We start from the raw sequence: 24,989 nt of genomic DNA, 5'->3' as shown, positions 1-24,989 counted from the left end.
GCTCTGTGACCAGAAAGGTGAGGACCTTCTAATTTAACTCCAACAGATGGTTCAGACTCAGAACTAAGAACAACAGTCTCCTCAAAACCAAATTCCAGAGTCACTCATTTAGCCCCAAAAGTACCAATAGCAATGTAACATCTGACTCACTGAGCCTTTACTAGCTGCCAGATGCCCTTCTATGAGCTTTCCATCTGGAGTCACCAGATTTAGCAAATGAAAATACAGATATGTGCATGCAATACTTGGGACATACTTACACTAAAAAGTTATTTGTTGTTTATCTGAAGCTCCAATATAACTGGGCATCCTGTATTTTATCCGGCAATCCTATTTCTATATAAACCCATTTAATTCTTGTAACTACCCTGAGAAATAGTTATTTTATAGATGAGGTACCTGAGGCATAGAGAGGTGAGGTAACTTGCCTAAGGTCACACAGCTAGGAAGTGAAAAGCTATATTGTAAATTAGTGTGGCTCCAGAGCCTGAGGCCTTTTAAATCCTAACGCCATTAACTTTCCTGGGTGCTGCCCCATGAGCTTTCTTGCGGCCCTGCCTTCTATTTCGGCAGCTCAGAGTGGGAGCAGGGATGAATATTTACACTGAATTAAAACCTGGCAGAATTCACCCCAGCGGACCCCTGGAATCTTCCCACTGTCTCCTGATTATGGTCTCCCCAGTGGTCACTAAAGTGAAACACAGCCAGCACAAGACTGAATGTTCCCCACAAAAAGTTTCGTAGAAAATAGAAATGGCCGAGAGCTTTCTGTGAGCTGATGAGGGAGAGAACACTTTGATTTTATTACTGTTTATTTTGCACACACTGGAAGGAGAGAGTGAGGACATTCTAGGACATTCCATCAGAGGATTAGAGGACTTATCCCTGATGGCTTCATGCCTCCTGGTTTTTAAGCGGTTTCAAATTATATGTGTCCGTAGTTACATGCTAGGCACTTGCCACCCATGGCTTGTTTCTGCCTTTCTGTGTGGGCACCTCTGCCCCGACCATCCTCTGAGTGAGGTTGCCTGCAGCCCCATGCGGGACAGTCACCTCCTGAGAGCTTTGCTGCAAGTGGCCTTTCGCCAGGAGGCAGGGAGAACTCCACCAGGAAGCAGCTCCTCCAATGCCTTGCAGATCATCCCTCAGTGTTGACACCAGGCCCGGGGCCTACCTGGGATGGAGGTGGGGGCGGGGAGCAGGGTCCTCCCACCGCACTCCCCATCCCACTGTGTTAACTGGGAAACATTTCAGAGGCCTGCCTAGTTCGCCTTTGTCTGCCCAGGCCCTAGCATAGGCCATAGCACACAATAGGCATTCAGTACATGTCTGCTGGAGGAAAGGACAGAATAAACTGTAATAATGTGGAGTGTTTACAGACCCGCACCTCTCCTAGATGCTTAAGACTTTTAAAAACTTTTGTGAGTCAATCCTAAAAAGGAAGGGTAAGACAGTTTGCAGTAATAGACGATAAAGAATTGGATGGAGCTTGAGGAGTAAGCTGAGGAGGGAGGGAGAGAGAGAAAGAGAAGGGGGTGGGGAGGGGAGGGGAGATTTGGGAGGGTAAGCAAGTAAGAGTCAAAGGGGAGAGGAGTGGAGAGGGTGGGAGACAAGATTTGTTCCCCTTTCCTGTCCTCTGAGGTGAGAGTGAAGAGTGGAATTCTCTTTACATTGCTGCTGACCAATTCTTTAAAGCAAGCTTTCTCAGAGGCTGGCCCACATGGGTCATGGCTTCATGAGCTTTCAGATTCAATAGTTTTAACTTCAGAGTCAAACCATGGATGGTTAGAAGGAGCATGTATTTCTTTTTATATGCTAGGGGTGTTTATATTTATCAAATCATTCCCCCACTTTTCTAGTTTTGCATTTTTTAAATCATAGTTTATTGTGGGTGACATCAGATTGCTTTGAGAAATAGGTCGTGTGTCGTCAAAGTTAAATAAATAAATGAACTATGTTCTACTTACTTAGCAGCTGGAATATGTGAAACTCTTGGAAATGGGTATATAGTGTAACCCTATCACCACCACCGCAACTTTATTTTTCGGAACACAACAGGCAGACATTAATGTTTGGCCCCTCCTGCACCAGTGCATGCCGGGAATTTGTAAAAGCCCCACCCCAAGGGATGGCAGAAACCGTAAGATATAACAAATGTGCAAATGGTATTTTTGCCAAAGTGCATGTCTTCTTGTTCATTAGAGGAGTCATACAAGAAAGAAATTCTCTACATATGACAAACTTGGAAAGAGTAATTTCTGAGCTGAGACTTTCACTGTTGAAGTAAACTCCACCCAGAGAAGGAACCTCACACATGCTGTAAGCATAGTCAGTGTTTTGATTGGCATTTCCATGGTAACAGTCACCCATGAGGCCATATGGACAGAAGCTGCATCAAGATGTCATGAAGTTACACATCCACGAATAAGTCCTAGAGATTTATGGTACAACATGGCACCCAGAGTTAACAATGCTGTATTGTTTGCCCCCAAATTTGCTAAGAACATAGATCTTATAAGTGTTCTTATCATCATCATCATCACAGCAATAATAATAATAATAATAAAATAAATAAGGCAGGAGGAAACTTTTAGAAGTGATGGGTAGCTTTATAGCATGGAGTGTGGTAAGGATTTCCCAGTGTAGGCATATCTGTAAACTCATCAAATTGTATACATGAAATGTGTATAGCTTTTCATATATCAAACATTCCTTAATAAAGTAGTTTGAGTAAAAAAAAAAAATGATGTGGGTAGAGGAGGCTTTAAGCACAAACTTCCTATGCCCCAGAAAACCAAGGTAGGCTAAGAATTGTGGCTCCCAGGGCAGTAACTCAGAGGCCTTTGGGGCCAGGCAGGGAGTGTAAATGATTGAAGCTGACTCTAAGGGAAGGTTATTCTGCAGAACTGTGGACCAGGATGGCCTGTTCTCTTGGCTTTTCAGGAAAAGCAGGAAATCCAGACCTTTACGGGAGTTCTTCCAATTCTGAAGTGTTGGTAACTAATATAAACACTTGTAAACACCACTCCCAGCAAATGGCTCCCAGGTCTCCAATTTGCACCTCTGAGCCCAGAGGATAGGTTCCAGAGGATGCTAGTTCTCTGACTGAGATCCACGGGACCACCTCGGCAGGAAACCCTCTTAGCGATGTGGAGAGGAGACCTTGGAAAAACGTTAGCCCTTCCTGCCTCCCCGAGAATCCACACAGTAGAAAATGCCCCCCCAGTCCTTCCTCTTCACTGGGTCTCCCATTAGCCGGGCACCTGCCCCCAGCCCTGCCTGCCCCAGCTCCACCCCATCACCTGCCATTTTGACACAGTGCTTGCCTTTCTTGACCTCAGCAGCTCCCCGGGATGCTGGTCCACTGTGTGTCCCCAGGCCCCACACCATGACCCAAGATCCCCCTGCTTCCCTCCTGCCCTTTGGAAAGCCCCAGCCCCTCTGCTGCTCTCTGGCCTCCCACCAGGGGAGCCTGGTGGACAAAAACTGGGGAGAACTGAGTGGAGCTGCTGTTCATTTGAATGATAACCATGAGTAATGGGTATTTTTAGACCATGTGACACTTACCAAAGTGTATACACATTCATTATTTCATTTCATTTGCACAAACTTCTGAGACAGCAAGCCTTTGACCATCTTATAGTTATGGGAAGTGAGGGAAAATATAAGAGGACAAAGCAAGTGACCAGCTCATCACAAGCCATCAAGATGAAACTGTCCGTAGAAGTTGTTTGCTTTTTGGGAAACTACCAACTTCTGTCCTTGTGACAGAATATATATATATTTCTTATAAGTCACAATGTCACAGCCCCCATCCCTGGACTCTCTTATCTCACATACTCCATAGTCCATGCTCCAGCTACAGTGATGAATCCCTAATGCCCAGTTATGCCTTTTGCTAATGCTGTTCCCTTTGCCTAAAGTGTCTCCCCTAATATCTTTGTCTTGCAAACTTCTATTCATCCCTCAAGACCTGGCTCAAATGTCGCCTTCTCTGGAGAGTCTTCTCCAACTACCCTGCTGAAGAGAGTTCTCTTTCCTTTCCTTTGGCTTTTACAGAATGTGGTCCATCCCTTATCACCTTATATATATTTTAAGTATTAATTACTTCTCTGTATCCCTTGCTTTACTGTGAGCTCTCAAAAGTCTTTGTATCTCAAGCTTCTCCTGGCACATGATAGGTAACTACAATGTGTCTGTTGAATGAAAGAAAAAAGTAATCTGACAGTATTATAACCATTTATTGAAAATATCCATCATGTGCTAAGTCCTCACGTCAACCTTTATGATAATGGAGCATATCGAAGTTCGATAACTTGCCCAGGAAACATGGCTAGTAGATGATGAGCAGAAATTTGAGCGCAGGTCTGTATGATTCTTCCAATTGGCAGTGCTGCCTCCTACTCCTACCCAGCCGCAGTCCTTGCCCAAACTGCCTTTCTGTGTGCTCGGGAGTTCTGAGAGCTTTCACTTCCTCCAAGCACTGCAGCTCCCTCCAGCTGAAGAGGTCCCAGAACACAGGGGTCCGATGTTTCCTGGCTAGACTCAGACACTCTTCACCAGCTCACCTGGCCTGATGTCTGAGGCCAAGGGAGGGAAGAGATGCAAATGAATGTGGAAATCCCACTAAAATTTGTGGGATTTAAAAAGTTCAGAGAGCACTGTACAGTCCCCACTTAACAAAGAGCAATAATGTGAAAAGGACAGAGGGTCTTCTCCCCTCCTTGCAAGGAGCCAACATCTGCATACTGAAGGCTCAAGAACGCAACTCAGCCATGGCTCTGCAAGGGCAGCCCCCAGGCCATGGCTTCAGTGGGGCCAGTAGAGGTAAGAGCACTGAATGCCCAGGGACTCCAGAAGAAAATGAATTCCAGAGAAAGTGCCCAGGGGGATCTGCCTTCTAAAGCTTCAGGAGGTTGCATCAACAGTGGGAAGTGGTGTGGCATGCTTGGGAGCATGGGGAGACAGACCTTTGGCAGGGAGAGGAGAGCATTCACAGAGGGCCTGGACAGCACACACCAGTAAGAGGGGCAGGGAGAGGAGAAGGAAGATGGTGAAGGTCGGAGGAGAGGACCCCCTAGAAAGTCTCCCAGACATAACTGGGAACAATTCTGAGATGGAAATACTGCAGTAGCATGTGGCAGAAGAACCAGAGAGATACTGTGTGTTACTGTTAACTGGTCCTATTTTTATCCCCAGTCCACATACATAGGGGAAAACATAGGTTGACATGCATCTTTACAGGGTGTTATACGTCCTATACAGTATTGCTTTTATTTCAGTCATTCATTTGCCAACAAATACTTCTTATACTCCAGATATAGGATTTTACAGCTCACACAGCCAACTCATGTAGCCATCAGCAGCATAACAGTAGACCAGTTTCACTACAACTTCCCCAACCAAGGACCTAATAACTCATTTTGACTGTTAGTAGTTTTGTTCTATTTTGTTTAGCAGTTTCAAAATATCTTGAAAAATCTAACGATTGGCTAGTGACTTCTTGTTTCAGAAATACGTGTTCATTTAGATAAACATTTTTACAAAGTTACAAGAGTTAAACTGCATTCCATTACCCATTGAACAAATCACTTTTATTGAAATGTTTCTATTACCCAATGTAGGACTGTCACTGGGTATCAGGAACGTGTGGGTGCCACTGCTTTTTCTGCTGGTCCCCCTCATTCTCCAGCCAGCCTGGCTGCAGTCTGAGGACCCCACACCATTCTTTTCCTACATTTTAATGAGAACTAACCAGGGATGGCTTAGAGTTTCCTTAAACTTAGTGCATGAAAAGTGGACTGTGTTCAGCTCAGTGAATGCCTGGTGGGGAATGAAGGAGAAATTGATTTTTTTTCCCCTGAATAATCCAAATAAACTGCATTCGACCCTTGTTAAGAAGGCTCTGAGTGTCTTAATGCTGAAATAAAGGCTCCAGTTCCTGATAGCTTAACTCCATCTGTGTTTTTGTTCTAAACCATCAGGGCCCTCCCACCGCAGGAATATCTTGCAGTCCACCCACCATTATCCTGACCGGGGATGCCAGTTCACCGGAAGGAGAAACTGACAAAAGCCTGGTCAACAGGTACATCCTATATGCTTAATCTTTGTGCTGTGAAGAGCAATATTTCCTAGCACGTGGGGGATTAGACAGCTCTCTTTTTATAAATCTTTTCTTCTTTCTTGATCATTTTATTGATGAAATACAATCAAGCAGTTTTTCAAAATGGGAGAGAGAGCTTGGGATTTTTCCATTATCTTTCCCTTCAATGATTTTTTTCTCTCCTGGGTTTGGCTCTTTGCAATTTGCTAACCTTTAAGAATAGCACAAATCCTAGCAGGGGAGTTCCCTACAATAACTGCCCAGATATCTGCAAACAGACCTGAAAGATATGTCTTGGACTGTAGATTCCTCCCCCAGGCCAAAGTGGGTTCTGTGTGGAAGATGATCTTATTGGGAGGGACATTGGCTCATGTGCGGAGATGTTGCTGCCGTGGTTTTACATAGCACTAGACCACCTAATCTAGCAGGAATGAGATTGTCTAAGTGTGATTTCCAAAAAGGTACGAAGATAATGCTCATGCAAATGTATAGTGACCTTGTGTCAAAAATTTATTTAACTCATTAACGAGGGGACCATCAGGAGAGAAAAGTCAGTTCAAAGGAGGATACAAGAAATGGATATACATATATAATCAGTGAGGAGGAGATGAAAGCTGGTGTAAGTTTGCCAAGTTAGATGTAAAATAGGTTAATGTTTCATAGGGCAATGAAACCTAATTTTTATCGTTTCTCCCCAACAGAAATCATCTGCATCTCTACTAGATAATTATTCACATTTTGTGAGTTTTCTACAAGTTAGATGCTCACTCAGAGTCTGAGCCCTGGTAAATAGTACATAGTCCAACTGTTATCTCCTTAGGGCCATGGTTTGAAAACTTGAGTGAGCATCAGAATCACCTGGGGGGCTTGTTCAGTCACAGATGGCCAGGCCCCACCCTGAGTTTCTGGTCCTGTAGGTCTGGGAGGGATTGCATTTCTAACAAACTTCCAAGCTTCGATAAGCTTATAAGATGATGCTTTAAGATGACCGAAAGAACATACAAGCATCTGTTTTCCTACTTATAAGGTGCGAACAAATTTTCTTAACAATATGGCTCTTTTCTGTCTTTCAGAGCTCACAGTCCCCACAGGAGGCTTTCTCACCGACACTTGAAGGTTTCCACTGCTTCTCTGACTTCTGTGGGTAAGGACTAAGCCGATTTATCTTATTTCTGCAACCAGAGATAGGGATCCCCCTGAAAGTGTGTCTGATTAAGAAGACTGAGGTCTGGCAGCTTGGCCAGGCTTGGCCCCTTCCCCTCTCCTGCTTCTCAGGCAGGTCCATCCCTATGCACCCAACAGGGCAAAGTGATCAGCCCCCTGTGTTTGAGCCCAAATGTCAATTTGTTCTAGTGAAAATACAATACCAGGGCACAAAGAGGAAAATGAGGAAGTCAACAAGAGACAGAACTGCTGGGTGAGGCTCAGTTTTAGGGTTGAAGGGCAGAACCCTCCACCCCTGCTAGAAAGGCCCACGTGCAGGTAGGTTTGTGCTGGGATGCAAGGTTGGCTGCCCCCATCACCTGCTCATTCCCTGAAGGATTTCTCAGGGTCTGCTCTGGACCATCAGAACATAGATATGATACAAACTTGGTCTCTGCCTTCATGTTGCTCGTAGTCAATGAAGAGGCTGAGAATTGAACAGATGTAACCAGGACACTGTATTGTAAGGCACTTCTCAGAAGTGTTAGGGAAGCTAAGTTGAGAAGGAGACCAATTCCAGCTAGAGAGGAACTGTGGAAGTGTGGGCAGGTCTTCCAGAGAAGAGAGGACGTGAGTTGTGCCTTAGAGAGTTGGGCAGATAGACAAGAGGGAGGAGAGGTAATCCAGGTGGAAGAAGCAACACAGTTGGCGAGCAGGACCCATAACAGAGCAGCTGAATTCTCTGCTGTGTGTATCGGTCAAGATTCTTTCATATAATAGAAACTCAACTCACACTAGCCAAAATTTAAAATAAATAAAAGCCAGGGCTTGTAGTTTCAGGGTGTGCTGAATCCTGGCGCCCTAGCTGGGTCATTAGCAATTGTCCCATCCCAAGTCTCCTCCCTTGTGTATTGGCTTTCTTCTGGGCAAACAGCTATCAGTCAATCCCAGATGACATCCCATCAGTGGAAAGAGCAATCCTCTTCCTCGTATACCCAACACAGTTCCCAGAATTGCCTCTTATTGGCCTCAGATGGCCATCCCTGAGCCAGCCACCCAGGAGGTGGAACTCATTGACTGGCCAAGGATGGTGCATGGTTCCATTACTGGCACTTGGGATGAGGTGGGCGGTAGGGTTTAGCTCCTTCCTAACTGTTGTAATTGAGACTCAGAGGGGTTTTACCCAATGCCAACTGGGGAGCTATGACCAGGAGAAGGGGGAAAGGAAGCTAGAGAGATACAATGGGAGCTGTTCACCATTGTGGGGCTGGAGGAGAGAAGTATATGGGGTCATCAAAAGTGGCTGGGCTGGGTTTGGCATCTGGATGTCACACTGGGTACCATGCGGAATCCTGATGAGGTGAGGCAGGAGCACTCCATGCTCAGATATGGCTCTTGGGAAGGTCACTCTGATAGGCAGTGGAGGATGGGACAGAGTGGACAGACTGAAGGTAGGGGACCTATGAGTTGGCTGATGTAATTGTGCAGGTAAGTTACAGCTGATGAGCAAAAGTGGAGATGAGGCACAGGTGCCAGAGATATTTACAAGGTAGATGACGATCAGGACTTGATGATGAGTTGGTTGGACGCTGGAGGACTGAGGGAGAGGGAAGACTGTGGAGTGACTCCCATGTTTCTGAGCAGCTGGGTAAGAGGTGATGTCTCCCAGGGAAAGCCTCCTGGAGAAGGGATGGTTTTGGATAAGGAAGATGGTAAACAGTGTTTGTAGAGGGGAAAAAGGAGGGAAGATGGCCATGGGATGGTCTTTGGCCCATGATCTTGGAGTGCTCCTTTATCTACACGTTAAGCTCACTAGCTTGTTGAAGAAAGAGAGACTGGAGGAGAGAACCCTAGGGGAGCAGATAACACGGAGGTGGGGCTCCTGCTGCCCTTCCCTAACAGCAGAGTTTGGGACAGTACCAGGAGCCAAGTGACCATTTATGACAGAGGACCTGCCACAGCCGCTGGCTACAGTGGGAGGGGCCAGGCCTGCTGAGGAAGCCCCGTTGGTCCCCGTGCAGCTCTCTCCAGGGCCAGCATCGGGCCGAGGTCTGTCTGGTTGAGTCTGCTCTGGGCAGTGTCTCCAGGCTGAGGTGTGGAGATTGGAGGCAAGGCTTTTCAGCCAAGGACCAAGGGTTCTGTGGCTCTCACCCTCCCTCTGCAGACCCTGCGGGGCACGTCATTGACCTGGTAAACGACCAGCTGCCGGACATCAGCATCTCAGAGGAGGACAAGAAGAAAAACCTGGCGCTGCTGGAGGAAGCCAAGTCGGTGAGTGAGCGGTTCCTGACCCGCCGTGGGAGGAAGTCCAGGAGCAGCCCCGGAGACTCCCCGTCAGGTAGGATGACAGGTGACTGCCCTGAGCCCCTCCAAGGTGGGGCGGAGGGTGAGGAGGGCCCGGCCCCAGCTGCAGTGGGAGCCCTGCTTTTGATGGGTGGCCCTCAACTCTCCTGCCTCTAGGCCTCTAAGCCCCCAGAGGACTGAGCCTTGTGGAGAGGATCCTGTGAGGAGAGGGCATCTTGCCCCATTCAGAAGCTCTGAAATATTAACCCAACTCTAGCCCAGAAAACTCTGCTTTTCGTTTTTGGGACCTGTGTGTGACCGTTGTGTCTTCCTGCTTTGCCAAGAAATGCCAGCCCATATGATACCTGTGAACTTAACTAGGGGTCCCCAGTCCCTGAACCCTGCTGCATGGAGAGAAACCCTCTGTGTGATGCCTGTGTGCACAGATTCCTAGGCCACCCTGCCTGGCCTGTGTAGCTCCCACTGTCCCCATGAGGCCCTGTTCTATGGTCACTGCCTCCACAGAAGTCAGGAGAGGCAAGCACTGGGCTCCCTCTCCCTGACCTCCAGCTGTGGGCACCAGGAAGGATCCTGGTTACTGTTGGGGAAGGGAGGCTGTTCTTTGGAATTCCTAGATTAGAAGGAAGGTTTTTCTGGACCCTGAAATCCTTCTACTACCCCTTTGGCTAAAGTCACTCTTTTTCCCGAGCAAAAATTCGGGGCAGTTAGATAAGTCTGAATGTACCTAGGAGGCAAGGGACGCATCTGAAATCAGGACCAGCCTGGCCAGTCAAGGAGGTGCAGCCTTTGGAGCTGTACCTGCCAAGCAGCACCAGGTCCTCTGTTTCTAGGAGGTGGTTTGGTGTCAGGTCAGGTAGACTGAGGAGTGTGACCCCAATCCTCCCCTCTCCCAAATGACCCAGTGCTCCTACTGCTGGGCTGGCAGCAGGGACAGTTTGGGCTGTGGTAGGAGCCTTCTGTGACAGTCCGGAATTAGCCCCTGACCCCGACAAGGCAGACCCAGTTCCAAGGGATGAGAAATACCCCAAAGGATGTCTTTGTTAGGCTGAAGTCTTGAACCCTCACAAATGCTGGCCAATTTGTGTCTGTCTCCACAGCTGTTTCCCCAAACCTCAGTCCCGGAGCTTCTCCTGCGTCCTCTCAGAGCAACTTGATTACCGTCCCCTCGCCGCCCGGTGAGGTCCAGCCCCCTGGCATTTCCTGCCCTGGCTTCTCCAGTCAGGTGGTGACTCAGCCCCACTGCTGGCCTCCAGGACTCCCAGCCTGCAGGCTTCCCGGTGGGACCCCCTTTGGTTCCCTCCCCAGGGGTCTGGCAGGGCTGCCCCGGGGGAGGAGGATGTGCTTTCTCTTGGGGTTTCAAACAGGCCTAGCCCAGGATGAGACCGGTGGGGTGAGAACCAGGGCAAGGTTGTGGGAAGGTGGACTGTGACTGGGGCTCTCTGCCCAGAGAGAACGCGGGGAGAGGTCACCTCAGAGCTTACTTGCAAAGGCCTCTATGTGGCCCACTCTTTGTGTTTTGATGGCTTCCCTTTCATTAGGCTGTGTTCAGGGCCAAACCCTCAAGTCAGCTGGGGAAGGGGCAAGGTGCCAGGGAGAGCAGCCTGCCCTTGTCAGAGCTGCAGGGCAGGCTCAGGCTTGGGCCAGGCACCTTAGGTTCAAATCCCAGCACTGGCCCCCCTAGCTCTATGGCCTGGATTTCCTCCTGCCTCGGTTGCCTTGAGTGGTTTCTGTGATGGTTAAGTGGGGGTCACCACAGACCCTGGCATGTGGGAGGTCCTCCCAATAAATACTTGCATTACTAGCTCTGAGGCCTGAGGGAGCTAAGGAGAACATTCTGGGGAGGTAGATGTATTTTTGCTGCAGCTGACAACAGCTGAGGATCTGGGAGACTGGGCATCACTCACCAGTGCCTGGACCATTTTAGGTTTGGATGCGTGCAGTAGCCCACAGTCCCCTCTGCCTGGAGCAACACCACAGGTAATAACGGGGACCCTGTTTGGGGTTTCTGCACCAGCTAGTCTCTCCTCTTATCCCTTAACATCCAAGAGGCCCTCCATGATCCACTGGAGGTGAGGGGGCTTGGTGGGAAAGACATTGACTCCACTGTAGGAGCCTCCTTGAGGGTATTTCAAAAGGACATATGGTCTCTTCATATTGCTGACTGACTCGTGTTTACTTTCTCCAGCAGAAAGGGGATGAGGCCGAAGTCTCTTCACCTCACCTTGGCAAGCCTGTGAGTTTGAGCTCTACCCAATTTGGATGATGGGTATGGGAGACATAGTGTTCCAGATGCCTCTGCTGGGTCTAGGCCAGCCTGCGAGTGGGTGTGCATGAGTGGAGGGTTGAGGCTGAGGAAGCTGGAAGGTTCCTCTGCCCTCTTGTGACTAGGAGTCTGAGGTGGAGGGGTGAGGAGGTGGGAGTCATGGGGATGACCTCCATGGTGGTCCTGCCCATAGCCCTACCTCCCTAGTCAGGCTGCTGCCAGAGACCAGGGGACTGCTGGGTCCAGCAGCAGCCAGGCAAGACTGCTGCTCCTGTCACTTCTCGTGAAAATTTCAGGAAAGCTCCAGCGCATGACTGGGACTCTTCCTAGGGGCAGCCTGGAAAACCTCACCTTTGCTGATGAGCAATAGAAGAGCCATATGCCTGCTCAGAGTCAAGGTGGTGTCAAGGGCAGCATAGAGCATAATCTAATGTAGGACTAGGTCTGGGATACAGTTGTCTGGGAGAGCTTCAGCACATGCCCAAGGCAGCCACACGAATACCCAGAGAGACCTACCTACTCCTCACAAAGCTGGTTTCCCTTGAGAAATGAAGGGAGACTGCAGAATCTTAGAACTTCTGAGCCGTAAGACATCAGCTTTGCAAGAATCACCTTGGTCAGTGATCTGTAGCTTCTTTTGGATTGTGGAAGTCTCTGAGAAATTGTTGAAAGTCATATATTCTCCTCCCAGAAAAATACATACAATGCATAAACACACAGATACATTTGCATATAATTTCAGAGGGTTCACAAACCTGATGGGAAATCTGAGTTCCTAAGAGTTAAGGGCCTTATGAGGCAGAGCCAGGACTAAAATCTGGGGCAACTGAGTCAACACCAAAACTTGTGACTGCCCCCAAGCTGCCCTCTATTCTGCTGTTCTCGGCAGCTCCTAGCCCTTGGGAAGTTCTTGGCAGGTTTTGAATAACAGGTCCTCTTGTCCTGCTTTACAAACCCCAAGCTTGTCCGTAGGTCCCCTTTATTGGCTCAGACTTGACTGAGAGGTCTTCTCCTTCCACCTAGCCCACACTCCTCCACCACCTCCACACACGCTACATACACACACACACACCCCTTAGCAGGGTCCAGAGGACAGAAGTCCCACACCTATCTCCTCTGCAACCTGCCTCCCAGCTCTACCTTGTCTCTTTCAGAATGTCCTCAAAGGGTTAGCTGACCGGAAGCAGAATGACCAGAGGAAAGTGTCTCAGGGCCGGCTGACACCCCGCTCTCCTACAGTTGAGAAGTCCAAAGAGATCACGATAGAACAAAAGGAAAACTTCGATCCCCTCCAGTGCCCGGAGGCCGTACCCAAGGGCCCAGCTTCTGGCACAGGCGGTGGTGGGAAAATGGCCCTGAACACCCCCCAGCCTGGCCCTGTGGAGAGCGAGCTGGGGAAGCTGCTTCCAAAGACATCCAGGGAAGGCAACCCTCTGCCCAGAAGTCCAGCCCAGGGGTCTGGAGGTGCAGCTTCCCAGGCCCCCCAGGGAAAAGGTACAGTTGTAGAGCCCACAGGGTCCAAAGTTGGCTCCAAAGCTGAGCTGTGGCCCCCTGCATCCCGGCCACCCCTGCTGCGGGGGGTCTCCTGGGACAGTGGCCCCGAGGAACCTGGCCCCCATCTCCAGAAAGTGCTTGCCAAGCTACCACTGGCAGAGGAAGAGAAGCGTTTTTCAGGCAAAGTGGGCAGCAAGATGGCCAAGGCGTCTGGACTCAAAGACTTTCAGATACAAGTGCAGCCTGTGCGGATGCAGAAATTGACCAAGCTCCGTGAGGTATGTTCCTGGGGAACCCCTGGACAGATGTGCATCTAGGTCCTCCAACTCTGCCCCCAGGGCTGAAGACCTCTGGGCTGAGCTGGGTCCTGGGGCAGGTCCGGATGTGGGCCTTGTGGGGGCCCTGAACGTCCCCACCCTGATAAACCCGGCCCGCAGGGCAACATGTTCATCATAAACATTGTCTTTGCGTGCTTTTACACTGCTTACTTGAGTGTAGTCAGCTGGGATGTAGCTGCCACACAGCGCCATATTTCAAGGAGAAGGTGGGTGTATGGAGGGGCAGATGGGCCCTCAGCTCTGGGCTGTTTTCCCCTTCCAGCCAGAGCTGGTGGCTCTGAGCAAGAAGCCTTTGACTGAGCACCTTATCATGCCTAGGACGGGGCAAGGATGGAGTAGCTTTTCCCCTGTCATGCCCCAAGCTTTCCTCCCTGATGCCTATTAACCAAGGGCCTCAGATCCATCCAAGCATAATGATGGCCATCATGTCCCCAGCTGTCATGGGCCACCTAACCAGGCACAGTGGTCTCTCATGGGGCTGGCATCCTATATAGGGAATGACTGGGGGATCCAGAAATGGAGGGAAGAGAGCCCAGGATGTGAAGAAGAGAAGAGGTTAACAGGACAAAGAAATCCTTATCCAAGCCCCAGTTCTCCAGGGGCCAACCCAGGCCATGGGCCAAGGCAGCCAGACTCCACAGGATAGGGCCTGGTGCTCCCACAGCTAGAGTTGGCCAGGGTTCTCCTGGTTCCCCTGCAGAGGGGGTGGGAGATGGGGAAGGGAAAGAGGCACAGTGGCACAAGTGAGGGGGTCACACACTAGCAGGGACACATTCCAACACTGGCCACAGTTCTATTCAGAAACCTTCCATGATGCTCTGAGTTGGAGACTCTGAGGGAGCTGGGGCCTGGCTGCTGAGGTGAATGACATTTTACACAGAAAAGCCCACCAGTCCAGGAAGACCACATTAACTAGTGGATCAGCACAGGCCTGGAAGGGCTGCCTCTGGTGGGCCACAGTCCTAAACCTCCGGGGAAGGTGATGCCAAGGGGTCTAGGTAGGCACTTGCCTTCATGGTTCTCTGGGTGTCAGAGGCCAGGCCCAGGCAATAGGCCATCACCATGCCTCTGCAAATTTCTCTCTGTAGCAAAGAAACCACAGAGAACCTGGAGACCCCATCACACTAACCACTGCCCTATCAGCAGACACCCCCATCCCCAGCCAGGGTGCTGAGAGCTGCTTGGCTGTGGGCCTCTGGCCTGTGACTTCCATTTGGGCCGGGGCACCCTCTGCTGGCCCCTTCCTTTCCTCCTTTATCCAGACAGCAAACCATTCAAGTGGCCTCTGCTGCAGAGATACTGAAAATCTCCTTAGGAGCACAAGTCACAGGGCCAAGGAGCTCTGTCTAGCATTTCCACTTGGGGGCTCTGGTCTTGGGCTCACAGCTGTGAGACTACCTGTGCCACATCCCTGCAGTCAGCATCCCATCCGTCTCTCCCCAGCTCTGCTAGCTGAGGCCCCAGGCAGGAGTAGCTGCTGGCCTGCTGCCTCAGGGTGGCAGTCTACAGGCCACATACTCCTGGAGAGTTTAAAAACTCAAGAGGGGCCATTACAGGCCACTGAGGACCCGGGGCCAGGGGAGGTCACAAGTCCTGGAAGTGGGCACTCACTGCCCAGAACAACAAGGCAGGAGACTGCAGCCAATTCAGAGCACAGCCATGAGATCACAGGACAGTTTCCATCTTTGACAGCTCAATATACACCCAGGGGACCCTCCTATCCCCAGAGCCCTGGGCTGTGCTTCTGTTTGTCCCCCAGCCCTCAGCCACGGAGAAGCTGGCAGCTCCCTTGCCCTGAGGCCCACAGGTGTTTTTTTTTTTTTTTTTTTTTTGAAAAGCCAGCAATGCCAAAGACAATTCCTGACCCAAGGGATGAGTGCCAATGGTGAGGTTTTCTTCACCTTTATGGGCTGGGAGAGGAGTGGTCTTCCTGGTGGTGCCCCTCAGATGTCGTGACTGTCCATGCCCCTAATGTCTCCCCCATGAGACTGAGTGGTCGAAGAGCCACAGACAGAACCAAGAGAAGAGTCCAGTCTGAGGACATTGTCTGAAATGTTGTCTTTCTTTTCCTCAAAAGGAGCACATCCTGATAAGAAACCAGAACTTAGTGGGGCTCAAGCTTCCAGAACTCAGTGAAGCAGCTGAGCAGGAAAAAGGTAGGTGAGGTCGGGGAGATGCTTTCCCCAGGCCAGGGCTGGATTCGTTTTCTCCAGATCAAAGAAGGTGAACATGTAAACACTGGACTTCCTGTCAGAGCCTCTGTCTGTCCCGATGGCGAGCATGGGCCGGACGTAGAGCAGGCCCTCAGTAAATATTTGCAGATGAATGAATGAATGAATCAGATGGTGTTTCCTGCCCACTCGGAGAACCTCTTAACTTGTCTCCTTCCTACCAGCCCCGCTCCCTGAGCCTTGTGGGTCTGGAAAGGTGACCCAGGCCTGAACTTTGGACGCTTCCTTTTCCTTTTCCTCGCACACCCAGGAACAGTTCCTCTTTCTGAGACATCTGAGTCATCTCTTGCTTTCTAATCTGCTGTCACCACAAAGTCCAGACCCCAGCCCTTCCATCCTGGTGACTGCAATGCCCCACCCACCCACTTGCCAGACTCCTCTTTAGAAAGTTAAGACTTGGGGGTCTCCCCCCTCCCTTCCCTCCCAGCCCCTTCTCCTGACTCACCTCTCCTGATGGCTCACGCTCGCCGGGGTCAGTCTCAGTATAGAAGCCTTCTGCTTGAGGACTGTCATGAAGCCCTGTCCCGGGTGCCACCAACCATGTTAGAGACCCGTGGTCTGAGATACAGTGACTAACTCTACCTGTTCAGCATTGACAAGAGGAATCTCAGAAGGAAAATTTCCAATAATTTTTTAAAGCACCAATTTTAAAAAAAGAATAATCTTTAGATGAGATCTTTGGAAAAAATATGATATACTTCTCTACTTTTAATTTCTGTTTATTAAAGCAGATTTAAAACCCAAGGAAAAGATTTATCTTAAAATTTTACCTACAAGCCCATAAATTCTGAAAAAGCAACAATTTTTATTCTTTCCAGTGTTTACTCTTATTTACATTTTGTTCACAGTTGGTTTGGTGGTATAGATACAACTTCCTGTTTCTAGTTTTAAAATACTTACTTCGTGACTGATTCCGTATACTTCGACTCGTCCACGTGTTTATCAGTTAGTGGGGGCATAGTTTCCTTTTGTATGAATGTGTCTATTGTTGGGTATTTCAGATGTTTACAGTTCTTGTATGTGTGATTAACAACCCTCCTATAAACAACTTTGGACTTGTAGTTTTTTTTTTATTTCTTCCTTTTAGTTACTGCCTTGGGATAAATTCTCAGGCTTGAGAGTCACTGGGTGAAAGTGTAGGAATTTACCAAATTGCCTCCAGTGGGTGATGCTCCCCGTAGACCCAGTGAGGGGGTCTCCCTCCTAAGCACTACCTGCACTACACTTCGCTCCTTATTGACTAGAATGTAATAAGAAAAAGATAATCCAAACTAACAGCACTTACAATATATTATTAGTAGTGTTTGTGTGAAATGCCGCTTCATTATTGCTTCAGTTAATTTGCCCAAACTTGAAATTTTTAAATGTTCTTTTTATCTTATTGGGTGAATTAACTACACATTTCTTTACTCATGTGCCCATTTGGGTCTTGGTTTTTTTTGTTGTTGTTGCTACTACACATAGGTGCTATAGATATTAACCCTTCTTTGGCTATATTTTTCTCAATACTTTTTCTTTTTTTGCATTTTAACATGTTTTATGTTACTTTTAGTGAAGTTGTAAAGTTTTTATACAGTAATTTTTGTCTATCGTTTGCTTTGAGAGGTCTTCTATTATTTAAATGATTATAAAAATATTACTTCTCCTTAGTTGGGATAGCAAATCTATTTTCTACCAGTTTATCTATGGTTTGATTTATTTATATTTATTTTGCTAACACCTCTGAAATTTGTTTTAAGATACAGGTATTTGAAGATTTAAGATACTATTATCTCAATAATGTTTTAGTAGTGTTTATACTTCTTGTTACGTTATGGCTTAGTCAGTCATACATGACATCCTTTTTTTTATGTATACCAAAGACTGGTTCTGGGCCCCTGACTGTTTTACTCTGATCAGTACTGTACCATTTTAATTGCTGCTGCCTTATAATATGTTCTAGTGTGCAGTGGGTTATTTCTCCTTCATTGCTCCTTTTTTTCAGAGTATTCATTATATTCTAGATACAAAAATTCAGGCAAATTAATAGAAAGCACAGCTGCATAAGAATTCAGGAGATGTGAGTTCACCAGTTAACGGAGGCTTTGATGCATTCCTCAGCTTCTGTGAGCCTCTGTTCCCTGTTGGACTAGGTGACTTCAGAAGGCGCTTAACTTTAATCTAAGATTCAAGGATTCTGGGTCTTTTCCAATTTTGCCTCTCACCTACATATTCTTTAAGTGCATTTTGTATCTTTTGATTATGACTGCTCTAAAGCTACATGCTGGATTCAGAAGAACTGTCCTAGTTTTGTTCATTTGACAGTTCATAGATTTTTCAGTTATTTAGTTTGCAGATATTTAGTTCTCATTCAGGCATGTTATTCGTCCCTCTGCCTGCTCTTCTGACCTCCTCACCCAGTTCAATCCACTGTCCACATGCAGCCAGAGGAATTCCTGAAATGCAAATCTGGTTCAGCATCTTCAGAGGCTTCATTCTGCTCTTAGGATGAGCACTAGAATATTTCGTAGGACTTACAAGGCCCTATGTGGTTAACTGTGCTCACCTCCCCAGCATCTTTCAAGATCATTCTCCTCCTCCCTCTCAACATCTCGGCCTTCCATCAGCAACTCATTCCTCCTCCTTCTCAGGCTTGGTACATGCCGTACCCTCTACCTGGAATGTTCCTCCTTTCTTCCTCTTTGCCAAGTGAATTCCCATTCAGTCTCTAAATACCTGCTTGAATGTCACTTTCCTAGGGAAGACTTTTCCAGCACCTCCAGATGCTTCTCCCTTATAAAATCCATCACAGCATGAAAGTTTGAGTATTTCTCTAACTAATCTCTGCCCCCCCAGATAACAAGCTCCCAGAGGACAGTGATACATGCATTTTGCTCAGCCTTATATGACTAGCTCTATGCTCATTGCCTAGATTATAGCAAGCACTCAATAAATACTGAATAAATGAATGAGGTCACCCTCACCTTGTAGGAGAGGAAATACAAGAGTAGACAATGTCACTACCATACATGGTGTTAAGACTTTAAGAACATAAAAATACCTAGAAACACAGAGGAAATAAGGGTGAATGAGTCCAGGCAGGATTCCAGGAGAAGCAGCTCTGAGCTGAGGAAGAGAAGGGCATCCCAGGCAGAGGAAACCACAGAAGCAGAGGCACTAGGCATCTTCTAACACTTGGCATGTTCCAGGAACTGAAGGAATCTCATGTGAACCAAGTGTGAGTCTTGTGATCCAGAGAGATGGCAGTGAGGGTGGAATGTGGGTGGGAATCAGAGAAGGTAAAGGATTTGAGGACCAATGAATGAGTTTGAACTTCATTCAGGACAACTTGCAAAGCCAGAGAAGCCTGTAGGTAAGGAAGCATCAGAATCAAAATGTAGACTGAGAATAATTCTTCTGGACAGACTATGAAAGCTGGCCTGAAACAAGAGAGGCTAGAGGCAGGGAGACGGAGACTAGGTAAGAGAGGATGAGAACAGCCTGGTGGGAGGTGATGGGACTGTAGACTGAGAAGGACAGGAGGGGAGATGGGGAGGACAGATTCGAGAGCCATTGGAGATCACCTTGGCAGGACTTGGTGAGGAGATTGGGGAGGGGGGGAGACTGGAAGGACCAACAAGTGTGTGTCCGCATGGCCAGGGGAGTGATGGTGCCATTACTTAGGATGGGGAGCCCCGGGGAAGCAGATCCCTTGAGAAGGAAGACAACAGGTTTGGGTTTGGACAGTTGAATGCCCGTGGGAGCAGCATGGATGCTGGTCCAACAGAACTGGATTTGCATCCTTGCTCTCCCATTGTCTAGCTGGGATCCTGGAGCATCTACTTCACTGAGCTTCAGTTTCCTAGTTTGCAGTTTCCCTAGAAAATGAGCTTAGCCATATTTACTCTGCAAGGCTGTTCTAAGGAACAAATGAGAAAGTGACTCTAATGAAAGTTGATGTTTGATAAATGGTGGTGGTTGAAATGGTTTTTATTATCCTGCTCCAGGGGGCAAGGTCTAGGAAGTGGTTGGATATTTGGACCTGGATGTTGAGAGAGGTGTGGGCTGAGGCAGTCCTTCCAGACACCCCTAGTCTGTGCTCAGAGGCTTCAAATCTCAGGTAGGGAAAAGGCCTCCTTGAGAAAACAGATCTGGAGAAAGTTGATCCCCAGGTCAAATAACTTTGACCTTTTGAGGGGTCATCCTGGGCCTCAGAACATCTTTAACCAGAAGCCCCATAGGTTAGTTTTCCAAATCCTGGAGATTGCTGAGAACAAATGCTTTCATTGAAATAAGCTAGGATAAGCAGATATTTTACAAGTAATTTTACTGTTTTCATTAAAAATAGCTCATGTCCATTAGCAAAACTAATCAAATAATAGTGAGAAATACAAAGAAGAAAATAAAGATCACTTACACCACATACCCCCTTCCCTACAAATACAGGAGGGAGGGGAAGGGAGGGAGGAGGAGAGAGATTATGCTAAATTGCTTGATGTAGTTTTTTTTTTTAATAAAAAGCATTAAAATTTAATTGAACTTGAATTAAAATGAAGTGAAACCGTAGGACTTGTTAAACTTTGGTAATTGCTTCCTCCAAAAAGACCAGTTTTTAAAACTTTTTTAACACCTTTATTACAGTTTAATTCCTATTCACTAAACTACACAATTTGATGAGTTTTGATAGATGTATACACCAATGAAACCACCACGACAATCAAGGTAGTTAACATTTCCATCACTCCCCAAGAGGTACAAATTTCGAATTCCTAACTTATTCCTTCCCACCGTCTTTATGCCCTGGTAACCATAAGTTTGTTCTTTATGTCTGTGAGTCTGTTTCTGTTTTGTAGATAAGCTCCCTTGTGTCTTTTTTTTTTTATTCCACATACAAATGATATCATGTGATATTTTTATTTCTCTTTCTGACTTATTTCACTTAGAATGACAATTTCCAGGTCCATCCATGTTGCTGCAAATGGCATTATTTTATTCTTTTTTATGGCTGAGTAGTACTCCATTGTGTGTGTGTGTGTGGTACACACGCACACACGCACACACATACACACACACCCCACATCTTCTTTACTCAGTCATCTGTCTATGGACATTTGGGTTGTTTCCATGTCTTGGCTATTGTAAATAGTGCTGCTATGAACATTGGGGTACATGTGTCTTTTCAAATTATGTTTTCCTCCAGATATATGCCCAGGAGTGGGATTGCTGGATCATATGGTGAATCTATTTTTAGTTTTTTGAGGAATCTCCATACTGTCCTCCATAGTGGCTACACCAATTTATATTCCCACCAGCAGTGTAGGAGGATTCCTTTTTCTACACACCCTCTCCAGCATTTATTATTTGTGGACTTTTTAATGATGGCCATTCTAACTGGTGTGAGGTGATATCTCATTGTAGTTTTGATTTTCCTTTCTCTAACAATTAGTGATGTTGAACATCATTTCATGTGCTTGTTGGCCATCTGGATGTCTTCTTTGAAGAAATGTCTATTTAGGTCTTCTGCCCATTTTTTGATTGGATTGCTTGTTTTTTTGATAGGTGTATGAGCTGTTAATATATTTTGGAAATTAGTCCCTTGTCAGTCACATCATTTGCAAATATTTTTTCCCGTTCTGTAGGTTGTCTTTTTGTTTTCTTCATGATATCTTTAGCTGTGTAAAAGCTTTTAAGATTAATTAGATTCCATTTGTTTATTTTTGCTTTTATTTCCATTAGTGTATGAGCTGGTACAAAAAAAATATTGCTGTGATTTATGTCAAAGAGTTTTCTGCCTATATTTTCCTCTAGGAATTTTATAGTATCTGGTCTTCCATTTAGGTCTTTAATCCATTTTGAGTTTATTTTCGTGTATGGTGTTAGAGAATGTTCTAATTTCAGTCCTTTACAGGTAGCTGTCTAGTTTTCCCAGAACCACTTATTGAAGAGACTGTCTTTTCTCCGTTGTATATTCTTGCCTTCTTTGTCATAGATTAATTGAGCATAAGTGCGTAGGTTTATTTCTGGACTTTCTATCCTGTTCCCTTGATCTATGTGTCTGTTTTTATGCCAGTACCATACTGATTTGATTACTGTAGCTTTGTAGTATAGTCTGAAGTCAGGGAGCATGATTCCCTTGGCTCTGTTTTCCTTTTTTCAAGACTATTTGGCTATTTGGGGTTTTTTGTGTTTCCATACAAATTTTAACATTTTTTTATTCCAGCTCCATGAAGAACGTCATTGGTAATTTGATAGGGATTGCCTTGGGTAGTATGGCCATTTTAACAATATTGATTATTCCAATCCAAGAACACGGTATATCTTTGCATCTGTTTATATCATCTTCAATTTCTTTTATCGGTGTCTCATAGTCTTCAGAGTACAGGTCCTTTGCCTCTTTGGATAAGTTTATTCCTAGGTATTTTATTCTTTCTGGTGTGATGGTAAATGGGAATATGTACTTAATTTCTTTTTTCCACTATTTCATTGTTAGTATATAGAAATGCAACTGATTTCTGTATATTAATTTTGTATCCTGCAACTTTACCAAATTCATTGATGAGCTCTAGTAGTTTTCTGGTCACTTCTTTAGGGTTTTCTATGTATAGTATCATGTCATCCATGAACAGTGACAGTTTTACTTCTTCTTTTCTGATTTGGATTCCTTTTATTTCTTTTTCTTCTCTGATTGTGATGGCTAGGACTTCCAAAACTATGTTGAATAAAAGTGGTGAGAGTGGGCATCCTTGTCTTCTTCCTGATCTCAGAGGAAATGCTTTCAGCTTTTCCCCATTAAGTATGATGTTAGCTGTGGGTTTCTCATATATGGCCTTTATAATGTTGAGGTATGTTCCATCTATGCCCATTTTCTGGAGAGTTTTCATCATAAATCAATGCTGAATTTTATCAAAAGCTTTTTCTGCATCTATTGAGATGATCATATGGTTTGTATTCTTCAGTTTGTTAATGTGGTGTATCACATTGATTGAGTTGCATATATTGAAAAATCTTTACAATCCACTTGATCATAGTGTATGATCCTCTCAATGCATTGTTGGAATCAATTTGCTAGTATTTTGTTTAGTATTTTTGCATCTATATTCATAAGTGACATTGGCCTATAATTTTTTTTGTTGTTGTTATCTTTGTCTTGTTTTGGTATCAGGGCGATAATGGCCTGGTAGAATGAGTTTGGAAGTGTTCCTTCCTCTGCAATTTTTTGGAATGGTTTCAGAAGAGTAAGTGTTAACTTTTCTCTAAATGTTTGGTGGAATTCACCTGAAAAGCCATCTGGTCCTGGACTTTTGTTTTCTGGGAATTTTTAAATTACTGATTTGATTTCAGTACTGGTCATTGATCTATTCATATTTTCTGTTTCTTTCTGATTCAATGTTGGCAAATTGTACCTTTCTAAGAAATTGTCCATTTCTTCTAGGTTGTCCTTTTTGTTGGCATATGGTTGCTCATAGTAGCCTCTTACGATCCCTTGTATTCCTGTGGTGTCAGTTGCGTCTTCTTTTTCATTTCTGATTTTATTAATTTGGGCCATCTCCCTTTTTTTTCTTGATGAGTCTGACTAAAGGTTTATCAATTTTGTTTATCTTTTCAAAGAACCAGCTTTTAGTTTTGTTGATTTTTAGTCTCTATTTCATTTATTTCTGCTCTGATCTTTATGATTTCTTTTCTTCTATTAACTTTTGGTTTTGTTGGTTCTTCTTTCTCTAGCTGCTTTAGGTGTAAGGTTAGGTTACTTATTCGAGATTTTTCTTATTTCCTCTGGTAGGCTTGTATTGCTATAAACTTCCTTCTTAGAACTGCTTTTGCTGCATCCCAGAGGTTTTGGATCATTGTATTTTCATTTGTCTCAAAGTGTTTTTTGATTTTCCCTTTATTTTTTCAGTGATCCATTGGTTGTTTAGTAGCATATTATTTAGCCTCCAGGTGTTTGCGGGTTTTGTAGTTTTTTTCTAGTAATTGATTTCTAACCTCATAGCATTGTGATTAAAAAAGATGCTTGGTACGATTTCAGTTTTCTTTAATTTACTGGGGCTTGCTTTGTGGGCCAACATGTGGTCGATTCTGGAGAATGTTCCTTGTGCACTTGAGAAGAATATGTATTCTGTTGCTTTTGGATGGAATGCTCTAAATATCAATGAAGTCCATCTGCCTAATGTGTCACTTAGGGCCTGTATTTCCTTATTGATTTTCTGTCTGGATGATCTGTCCATTGATGTAAGTGAGGTGTTAGGTCCTCCATTATTATTGTGTTATTGTCGATTTCTTTTTTTATGTCTGTTAGCAATTGCCTTATATATTGAGGTTCTCCTATGTTGGGTGCATATATATTTACAATTGCTATCTTTTTGGATTGATCCCTTGAGCATTCTGTAGTGTCCTTCATTTCTTGTAACAGTCTGTATTTTTAAATCTATTTTGTCTAATATAAGTATTGCTACTCCAGCTTTCTTTTGGTTTCCATTTGCATGGAATATTTTTTCCATCCACTCACTTTCAGTTTGCATCTGTCTCTGTCTCTGAAGTGGGTCTCTTGTAGGCAGCATATATATGGGTCTTGTTTTTGTATCCATTTATCCAGTCTATGTCTTTTGGTTGGAGCATTTAATCCATTTACATTTAAGGTAATTATCAATATAAATGTTCTTATTGCCATTTTATTCATTGTTTTGGGTTTGTTTTGTAGGTCTTTTTTTCTTTCTTTCTTCTTTTTGTTCTCTTGCAATTTGATAACTAGAGAAATTCCTTTAACATTTGTTGTAAAGCCAGTTTGGTGGTGCTGAATTCTTTTAGCTTTTGTTTATCTGTGAACCTTTTGATTTCTCCATCAAATCTGAACAAACGCCTTGCTGGATAGAGTATTCTTGGTTATAAGTTTTTCTCTTTTACAACTTTAAATATATCATGCCACTTCCTTCTGGCCTGTAGAGTGTCTGCTGAAAAGTCAGCTGATAACTTTATGAGAACTCCCTTGTATGTTAATTATTGTTTTTCTCTTGCTGATTTTAATATTTTCTCCTTATCCTTAATTTTTGTCAATTTGATTACTATGTGCCACAGTGTGTTCCTCTTTGGGTTAATCCTGTGTGGAACTCTCTGTGCTTCCTGGACTTGGGTGACTG

General features: G+C 45.5%; 1 protein-coding gene across 16 annotated transcripts in view; it reads left to right on the top strand.

Annotated features, from left to right (window-relative positions):
• IRAG1 (inositol 1,4,5-triphosphate receptor associated 1) overlaps positions 1–24,989 on the top strand; it is a 174,193-nt gene that overhangs the window by 87,727 nt on the left and 61,477 nt on the right. For 9 of the 16 annotated variants that reach the window (XM_072969491.1, XM_072969490.1, XM_072969494.1 and 6 more), the window contains 8 exons: positions 5,985–6,085; positions 7,177–7,247; positions 9,411–9,584; positions 10,648–10,725; positions 11,475–11,527; positions 11,736–11,783; positions 12,968–13,585; positions 15,723–15,801. In XM_072969491.1, the coding sequence (XP_072825592.1) occupies positions 5,985–6,085; positions 7,177–7,247; positions 9,411–9,584; positions 10,648–10,725; positions 11,475–11,527; positions 11,736–11,783; positions 12,968–13,585; positions 15,723–15,801 (1,222 nt within the window). The remainder of the gene's footprint in view (positions 1–5,984; positions 6,086–7,176; positions 7,248–9,410; positions 9,585–10,647; positions 10,726–11,474; positions 11,528–11,735; positions 11,784–12,967; positions 13,586–15,722; positions 15,802–24,989) is intronic. The other 7 variants (XM_072969493.1, XM_072969495.1, XM_072969499.1 and 4 more) reach the window with 1 other exon arrangement.

Source organism: Vicugna pacos, chromosome 10 (assembly GCF_048564905.1).
Source record: "Vicugna pacos chromosome 10, VicPac4, whole genome shotgun sequence".
Lineage (NCBI taxonomy): Eukaryota > Metazoa > Chordata > Mammalia > Artiodactyla > Camelidae > Vicugna > Vicugna pacos.
The sequence above is the reverse complement of the archived record's forward strand: the minus strand, read 5'-3'. Positions and strand labels throughout refer to the sequence as shown.